This window comes from Xiphophorus couchianus, chromosome 5 (genome assembly GCF_001444195.1).
Source record: "Xiphophorus couchianus chromosome 5, X_couchianus-1.0, whole genome shotgun sequence".
NCBI lineage: Eukaryota > Metazoa > Chordata > Actinopteri > Cyprinodontiformes > Poeciliidae > Xiphophorus > Xiphophorus couchianus.
Genome location: NC_040232.1, coordinates 7,550,288 through 7,559,854, shown reverse-complemented (window position 1 = coordinate 7,559,854; position 9,567 = coordinate 7,550,288). Strand labels below are relative to the sequence as shown.

General features: G+C 37.5%; 1 protein-coding gene across 3 annotated transcripts in view; it reads right to left on the bottom strand.

Moving 5' to 3' along the window:
• Positions 1-1,510: 1,510 nt before the first annotated feature.
• Positions 1,511-9,567, bottom strand: part of abcc10 (ATP-binding cassette, sub-family C (CFTR/MRP), member 10) — a 28,495-nt gene continuing 20,438 nt past the window's right edge. For 2 of the 3 annotated variants that reach the window (XM_028017371.1, XM_028017374.1), the window contains 5 exons: positions 8,546-8,799; positions 7,403-7,548; positions 7,221-7,318; positions 5,944-6,056; positions 1,511-2,056 (listed from right to left, as the gene is read on the bottom strand). In XM_028017371.1, coding sequence (XP_027873172.1) covers positions 1,921-2,056; positions 5,944-6,056; positions 7,221-7,318; positions 7,403-7,548; positions 8,546-8,799 — 747 coding nt within the window. In that variant the 3' untranslated portion in view covers positions 1,511-1,920. The remainder of the gene's footprint in view (positions 2,057-5,943; positions 6,057-7,220; positions 7,319-7,402; positions 7,549-8,545; positions 8,800-9,567) is intronic. The other variant, XM_028017372.1, reaches the window with a different exon arrangement.

The window sequence follows — 9,567 nt, the reverse complement described above, 5'->3', positions numbered from 1 at the left end:
CTGAGCAAATCTGGGAACAAAAACAAGAGTCCCGACCCAAACCTACAGGGTTGCGCTGCGCTGGTATCACAATATCACCTCTGATAATACAATAGGAAATAATGATTATCAGACACACCCCACTGGAACAAACTGGGTGGATGGCTGTGTTTACACCCAGGGGGCCCGTTGTTCTTAGTAATCACATGCAAGTAAAAAGCACTTGTGAAGCTGTTCCTTAGCATAATAAATAATGTAAATAAATCTGAAAGTCATTGGTTCAATGTTTAGTTTGAGTTGCAATCAAAAGGTGAAAATGTTTACTTTAACAGGGCCTATTATTCTTTCATGAACAAGTTAAGATAGGTCTGGATTGTTATATTTTTTGCACAAGATCATTCTAGATATGAGATTCTAGTCTGGTCAGTTCTGCCTTTCAGAATGAAAAGGCCTCATGTCACTTTAAATCCAAATAAGCTGCTGCTGACCACGACCCGCAACTCAACGTTTACACTCGCACATGAAAATGGTTGCAAACAGTTGCCTAGTTATTCAACATAACTAAGCAACCTTCACAACCAAGGATCCAGCAAGTGGTTTCTGGAGTCAACAACAAAACACTTGTCTTTTCCAGCAGCCATTGTACAACTGATATCTTTTATAAGTCTATTGTTGAGAGTGCCATCTCTTCTGCTGTCATCTGTTGGGCAGCAGCCCAAGAATTGGAAAGCACCAATTCTTCTTACAGCAGTCAACATCTGGCTTACTTCCCCTTTTCTGCTGCCTGTCCACCGACCATCTGGCTAACTTCCCCAATCTAGTTTAGAAGAAAACATCTTACTTACTCTTTGAAACTCCCCTGCCTCCCCGCTCAGCTCAGTTTTGACGTCTGCTCTAGTTACAACACAGTCTGAGAAAAACATGTCACTTCGCTTCACAATGTATCATTACTTCAGTTACAATTCTGTAGATTATCATAAATCATTAAACATAATCAACTTTCTGTTTTAATTCAAACATAACTTCTTATAATAATCATCTGAGGTTAATTCTATTCATCATTCATTCATTGTGTTATTCATTTCTTGATCTGCTTTTTATTATATCAACTCTTTGTATAATCATCAGTAAATCAAAGTACAAAAATCCTCATTGTTATAATCATTAACAAATCAAAATACAAGAATTTATTTCCAATCACTAATTAAAATGCAGAATATCTATATATTTTAATCAACAGTAAATCAAAATGCAAGATCACTTATGTCGCTCAGGCCTTTATGATCTGTTTTCTGCGTATACCTGGAAAGATCTCACAACTCTATACCAGTTTTCACGACAGGTTGCTAGGTAACGGCCTGGGCTTGGCTGGGGTTGCTAGGTAACGGGCAGAGCCTGCTGATTTGTGACGTTATATTCTTGATGTTATTGACGCAGACACAAAAAATCATTAATTTATTGCCAACAAACGGCTGGATGTTTTTTTTAAGCGTTTTGAGTTGTTTTTTAGAAGCAGTAGAAACCCAAATGGTAGTATAAAAACACAATAGGTCCCTTTTTAATAATGTAAGAGCAACCACATCTGATTGAAAAAGGCAGATAGATATCTTATGAGATAATATTTTAGTATATTTATTACAAAGTCAGTTTCAACACAAACCAGGATGTCTTCCTCACCTTACCAATAATATAAACTGGAGATAAATCCCTAGAGTTATACAAAAAGATCTTACAAAGTGCAGTAATGTATTCCTGAGTATCTCATCCATGTCCACAGGCATTAAAGGTGTTTTTTTCCGTCTCCATTCAAGTTTCTAATATAAAAGCAACATATAAACAGGAAGATGCAGTAAATAAAGCATACATTTTACTGAGTTCTCAGTAAAACGTCCAGGATAAAATAGAAAAGCTGGATTCATTCATCATTTGTTTCTTGATGAACTAATCTCCTCGCCCACCAACCAGTCTGTGGAAGATGGAAGTATCGTTCTGACAGAGAGCAGCGGGCTTGTCAAACTCTACCACCTTCCCAGCATGCATCACCAGCACACGGTCACAGTCCATGATGGTGTTGATCCTGACAAAACAAACAGATCATGACGACACAATGTTAGCGATTGTTCACTGCGACTCAATGCAATCTGCTGGGTTTGCTTTAGTCCAGGGGTGGGCAAACTTTTTGACTTGCGGGCCAGAATGGGTTCTAAAATTTGACAGAGGGGCCGGGCCAGGAGCATTTGGACAAGCAATGTAATTGATTAAACCTGGGGATTGAAATGTATTAAAAAAAATTTAAAGAAATCAACATTTAGTGGGAAAAAAAATCAATGGAATCACTTTCAACATTCAGAACATATTATTACCCAACGAAAGGAAGGGGTCTTTAAAATGAGAGCGATGTGCGGCATGTTAATTAAGCTACTGTATACCGCTGCTGTGCGTAAATGCGCAAGTTGCTATTTTTTTCATAACAGTAGAAAAACTCACATTTCAGTGGGAACAGTGTTGTTGTTCTCCTTTTTTTGCCAGTGCATCAAAGTCTGGAGTTAGTTTTGTTGTGGCAATTCTCAGAATAGATCTGAGGTGTTGGTCAGTTAACCGGGATCTGTATCGGGCTTTGTTGATGTTCATGACGCTGAAAGTCTGCTCACACACGTAGGTCGAGCCAAACAATGCCAGCATCTTCTGTGCCGTCCTCCGGAGGTTTGGAAATGTGGCTTCGTTAAGTGAAGCGTAAAAGTCATTCAGTTTAAGAGATCGGAACTTCTCTTTTGAGACGGAGTCAGACTGAAGATCGATCAGCTCCAATTGCAGCTCATGCGGTGCTGTTTCGGGGTCTTGTGACAGGGGACAGGACACCAGCTGAAGTGACTTTTCAATTTTTTCAAAATCAGTGAACCGACGGCAGAATTCTCTGTGCATGTCGTCCAGTGATTTGCAGTATTTCTTCACGTTTCGGGTGGCCTTTTGCATGGCCAGTGTGGGAAAATGAGCGAAAGATTTGTTTGACATTTGCCTGGAGAATAAAATCAGCTTGGATTTGAAGGCTCTCACATTTGTGTACATATCGTGCACAAACTGATCTTTCCCCTGCAGCTTAACGTTCAGCTCATTCATGTGTGACAATATGTCCACAGCAAACGCAAAGTCACAAAGCCAGTCCTCATCGCTCAGCTCAGGGAATTCGTCGGATTTCCCCATTAGCTCCAAAAACGAACGAATCTCCTCTTTGAGCTCCCACACTCGTTGGCAGACTTTCCCCAAACTTAACCAGCGGACACGAGAGTGGTAAAGTAAGTCCTGGTGATCCGCATCGGTTTCCTCTAGGAACGCAATGAACTGACGGTGATTAAGTCCCCTTGCTCGTATGAAGTTAACAAGTTTTACAACTGGATCCACAACATGATTAAGCTGCAATACAGACTTACACAGAGATTCTTGATGAATGATGCAGTGAAGAAAAGTAACACCCTGCTCAGGGTTTTCTTCTTTCACTTTATCTTGGATTCTCTTCAGCAACCCAACGTTTTTTCCAGTTAAATTTGGCGATCCATCCGTGGTGACACCGGCAAGTTTACTCCAAGGCAGCTTCATTCTCTCGATGACAGCAGACACCTGTTCATATAAGTCCTCTCCTCGCGTTTTCCCCTTCAGCGATTCCATGCTCAAAAGCTCCTCCGTTATCTCAAAACTGTCATTTATCCCTCGGATAAAAATTAGGAACTGAGCAGTGTCTTTCATGTCGTTGCTTTCATCCAGTGCTAGTGAATATAAATTAAAGGACTCCGCTTTTTTGTTTAACTCGCTGACTAGATCTTCGTCAATCAGTTCCACACGCCGAGTCACTGTCCTGCGTGACAAGCTGATTTTTTCAAACTTCCCTTTGCTTTCCGGACACAAGAGATCTGCTGTGTCTACTATGCATTCTTTCAAAAACTCGCCTTCGGATAAAGGCTTGCTAGCCTTTGCTAACTTGAATGCCAGCAAAAAACTTGCCTTGGTACTTGACTCCTGGATCGCAGTTTGTCGGTGAAAAAAATTCTGCTGAGTCTGTAAATTAGCTGCCAACCTCTGAGCAGTAGCCGCCCGTTCCTGTGCTGACTGCTTGCTAGCATAGTTAGCATGCTTTGTGGCAAAGTGACGGCTGATATTGTACTCTTTGAAAACTGCAACCGTTTCTTGGCATATCAAACATACAGCCGTTGATCGGACATCAGTAAAAAAATATTTTGTTGTCCACTCCTTTTTAAACACTCGGCACTCAGTGTCCACTTTTCTTTTCTTTGGTCCGCTCATTTTTACCGAAGGGGGGAAATGTCAGCTGGAAAGTGTGTCTAGACTAGTGCGCCGTCTATCGGGGAAACGAGGGTATTGCAGGGGAAAGGGAAATGAAACAGGATTTTACACATCCATGGGTTTTTACGATAATTTGGACAAGTTCGGCGGGCCGGATTAAAAAGCCTAACGGGCCCGGGGGCCGTAGTTTGCCCATGTCTGCTTTAGTCAGTGGGGTCAAACTTAAAGGCCCAGGGGCCAAAAGTGGCAAAGTTAAGCTACGAGCGGGCCACAAAATTCATTCAATTAAAGGTGCAAAATTTATGTTATTGGTTTGTGTTTGTTTGCTCCTTTTACCTGCTCAACAATAAACAATTTTTGTCAAATCTTTATGTCATTAAAGGTTCATGTTTTAAAGTTGAACCTTTAATGACGTAAAAGAAAAATGTTTTGATTTTGACAGAAACAAGTCTTATCCTTGTTAAAGGATAAGAATTTAATACGCTTTATTAAAAGAAAAACAGACATTTTTCTATTTTTAGTAATTTTTTTGCCATCAGTTGTTTTTACTATTTTTGACCAAACAAAATAATTTAAAGGGTCACAAATGGCCCTCGGGCCACACTTTGGACACCCCTACATTACATAATATTTTTTCTATAAATTTGAATATTGACCTCAACTTGATACATTGTCTAATAAATAACTAAAATAAAACTGAATATGTTTAATTGATTGGATTTATCAGGGTTATAACAGTTTTGGTTTTTTTGTTATAGTTTAGTTTTATTTTGGGTTTTGCTTTGCCTAATTCAGTTACCGTAGTTATATTAGTGGTTTTAGTTTTTTCATGGTTTTGTGGACTTTTATACGGATTATGTATACATAAGGTAATGAATACTCAATAGAAGATGCCATTTTCAAAAATAAATATGACATTATTGTTGAACAACCAACTGACTCTTGTAACAAATAGATTCATAAACACAAAAATGAAGGATAATATATCTATAATTTCAGTTTTAGTTTTATAAACACCCAATATCGTTCCAGTTAGTTATGGTTTTCCCCATTAATTACTGTTTTTATTTCAGCTAACAAAAATATTTTCTCAATTTCAGTTTTTGCTATTTGGTTAGTTTTATTTAACCATAATAACCTTGGTAGTTATGTGTCTAAATTTGATGTACATGGCTCAACATAAATAAACTGAACAGAATTTCAGCAGGTGTTTTCTTAAAACAAACACTTGTTTCTATCAGAATTTAGTCCCAGATTTTTTTAACGTTTAGTAAAATTTCACAGTACGTTTTAGCTTTTAATGCTCAGTTTTTCCTGTGGTTGAAAGCTTTCTGATCAAATTACTCTTACATTTAGAGAAGATGATTTGAACTGAAATTAAACTGATTGAAATTGAAAGAGAGTCCTGCTTGGTTTTGGTAAAACATTGAATAAACAGAAAACATGAAGCACTAAACAGTCTGTATAGACAAATAATAAAAAATGTAATTTAGTTAAGGATGTAGTTATGGCGACCTCTGGTGGACACATCCAACAGTGAGATGTGGTTCTGCTGAGAAGCAGAAATTAAACTATAATTTAATCCTAACACCACACTCCGTAGGGATTAAATTGTCTTATTCTGGTACCAAATTGGGGGACAGAAGATGAAATGACAGAGCATCTAACCTGTGGGCTATAGTGAGAACCGTTTTGTCCTGAAACTTCTCTCTAATCGTCTGCTGCAGCAGTTTGTCTGTCTTCTGGTCCACGCTGGCTGTGGCTTCATCGATACAAAGAACCTTCACGAAGGAAAGAATCAGCATTTTACTCTTAAATATTTACATCTGAAGGTCAGATTATTTATCACTAGGGTTTCCAGAGGTGCAGGAACCACTAGAAACTTGGTAAAGATCGTGTGAAAACAGAAGTAAGAAAAAACTCAAAACAAATTTACAGCCGTAAAAAAAAAAAAAAATCAGAATACAACATGAAGCAGGAAATTAGGAATATATGAATCCATTATCATTATTTTTAAATCAAATGTACTTAAATTCTGGGACCTTGTAAAATTAAAAACTGTACAATTCATGTTTAAAGTAAGAAATCACAAAAACATGTTTTAGGTTAAGAGGAGAAGGAAATTTAAAAAACTATTCATTAAAACAACCAAAATCTGTTTTGTGTATCAAATGACAGCTTCTGTGTGGGAGGTAGATTTATTTAATGGATTAAAGGATTATTTCAAACAAAGTGCAAATATAAACCAGCTTAAAAAACTGTTTAAAATGGAGCTTATTTCAATGCCAAAAACAAAACAAAACAATCCTATTAAGTTTTACGACATATTTTTGTTCTAGTTTCCAGTACAAATATCTTAAAACAGCACTTTTTAAAAAATATCAATATTAAGGGATTATTGACTTAAAACAAGAAATGCCAGCTTGTTTTAAGTCAATAATCCCTTAATATTGATGTTTTTTTAAAAGTACTGGTTCTGCTGGCAGATTATTTCACTTATAACAAGGACGCTTGTTATGAGTAAAATAATCTGTCAATGGGATTAAAACTTTTTCATCAATATTAAGGAATTATTGGCCTAAATTATTGGCCCTTGTCCCCATTAGGGACAAAGGTGAGCAGAAAATGGATGGATTTTTTGGCTTTTCCTTTTTGTCTGTGTTCCCTTCTCTTTGTGTTAAAAATTTAATTAAGTGTTTGGTTATAGTTGTACGATAAGTAATTTATGTTTTTCTGGTGTTTGGATATTTAATTGATTATAAGTTGATGAGTATGAAAGGTGCAGGAAATTATAAGATCTTGTATCTTCTACCTGCTCCTTTTCAAACAGATAATATAAAATTGCATGTCACTTGGCATGATGATAATTTGTTTTAATTTTCTTTTTCTTTTTTCTTGCTTTTACTTTTGTCTGTTCAAAATAAAGAAATAAATGTGAGACTCACCTTGGCCTGAGTTAGCAGAGCTCTGGCTAGACACAGCAGCTGTCTCTGTCCTGCAGAGAAGAACTTTCCCCGCTCCCCGACCTCGGCGTCCAGGCCACCTGAAACCCACAGACCCGAACCAGTGTTTACGTCTACACCAGTCCATCATGGGACAGAGTGAACTTCCTGCCAGTAACGCTCACCCATCCTGCTGACGGCGGCGCTCAGGTGGCACTGATCCAAAACGTCCAGCAGCTGCTGGTCCTCGTGTCTCTCACACGGGTCCAGGTTTTCCCGGACGGTCCCGCTGAACAGGAAGGGATCCTGGGGAATGATGGCCAACCCAGATCTGCAAAACCAGAACGAAACCACACAGAATGATGAGCCTCTTTCACACAGAGATCTATACAGACACAGAGGGAAAAGCATTCATCTGATTGGACCTGCTGACCAGTTTTCATCTGATCTGGAGCAAACTGCCAGAAAACTGCAAAGATGTTGAAACACTGAGTTCCTTTAAACCAAAGCTAAAAAAACCCGAATTTGTCTTGAAAAAACAAAATAAGATTTTTAAAAAACTAAAGAAAATTATAAATCTGATTGTAATAAAAGGCTAAAATAAAAAAATGAACTAAATAAAAACAGGTTATGAACACTTTTTAATTTATATCTATACTGTCTGTATAAAATGCTGTATATTTTATACATACATATATATATATACAGTATATATATAATTAAAAAAATAAAAAGGCTCAAAACTTATTTGTTTAAATGAACAAAAAAATTAATAAATATAAATTTATAAAATAAAATAACACAAACAGGCTAAAATCCCATTTGCTTTGATTTTTCTTTTGAAAATAAGTACACTGCTCAAAAAAATAAAGGGAACACTTTAAGTGTTAAACACCTGTTTAAGTGTTCCCTTTATTTTTTTGAGCAGTGTGTATTTTTTAAGTATAATTAAAAAACAAAGTTAAAAAATATTTTATTTTAAAGAATAAAAAAGAAAAAAGAAACAATAATTCATATTATAAATGAATAGATTAAAAACAAAAAAGATTGCTAAAATCCTGGAGATTTCCATCACTTTCCTATTACACCACTGCATTTTGTTGTTATTTTATGTTTTAATCATGTAAGGCACTTTGAATTATTGCCTTGTTGATAAAATATGCTACACAAAAAAAGGCCTCGTCTCGCTATTACAGTCATGGATACGTAAACATTTGATAGTCACTACAAATGTTTCGCGGTCCTCCCAGGTTGCACAGACCTGAAGTTCAGACCGACAGACTGGTTTCGTCAGATTTTAGACGCCTCCACGGCGGCTCCAGTCCTACCTCAGCTGGGCGACGCCCACAGAGCTGATGTCCAGCTGGTCCAGGAGAATCTTCCCCCGGTTGAGCTCCACCATGCGAAACAGGGCCAGAAACATGGTGGACTTTCCAGAACCCGTGCGTCCCACAATGCCGATCTTCTCCCCGGGTCGCACTGCCAGGCTGACTCCGTCCAGGGCGTTAGGAAGACCTTCTCTGTAGGCCAGAACCACGTCGCAGAACTCCAGGCAGCCATGTTGGGGCCAGGCGGCAGGCAGCTGGAGTCACAACCAGAAAGAGGACGAGAAGAGGATTTCCTCTTTAGTTTTTATGGCTGAGGTTGCACTAAAACTCGCTGCTTTAGTTATTGGCTTGTGGTCCTTCACTGCAAAAACAGAAAATCTCACCAAAGTATTTTTGGTCTATTTGCTGTTAGTGCAAATATCTCAGCACTTGAAATGAGACAAAACTGACGTACAAGTATATTAGCAAGATAAAGGAGCTTGTTTTATATTGATAAAAAAACTGATAATTTCACGTATAACAAGACATTTTTCCAGGTTATCAGTGAAATAATCTCATCAATCTGATCAATATTAATATGTATTTTCCAGGCAACTGGTGCCATTTAATCAAATAACTATGATACCTTCAGTTGTTATGAAAATGATATATAAGAGAAACTTGACTTTAAAGTCAAAGTTTCTCTTAAGAGTCTTGACTTTTAAAACTGATATGAAACAATTTAAGGTTTTATGTCAGTTTGTCTTAAAATCTCCTGAAACTCCGCCTTCAGGAAGTCCTCACCATCGCTCCTCTCTTAATCCTTTGACAGTTTTTACCAGCGTTTCACTCAGAAGTAACTCCTATAATGAGCTCTACAGATTTGCAGTTCCACCAGGTGTTTGCTAATTGCTGCTGGCTAGTCTGAAGGAGCTGAGTGGGGGAGTCACAGAAGATTTTTTAAAAAACTTTATATAATAATACTGCCTCTTTAAGGAATTATTTACTTAAAACAAGCTCCTAAATCTTGCTAAGAAGTTTCT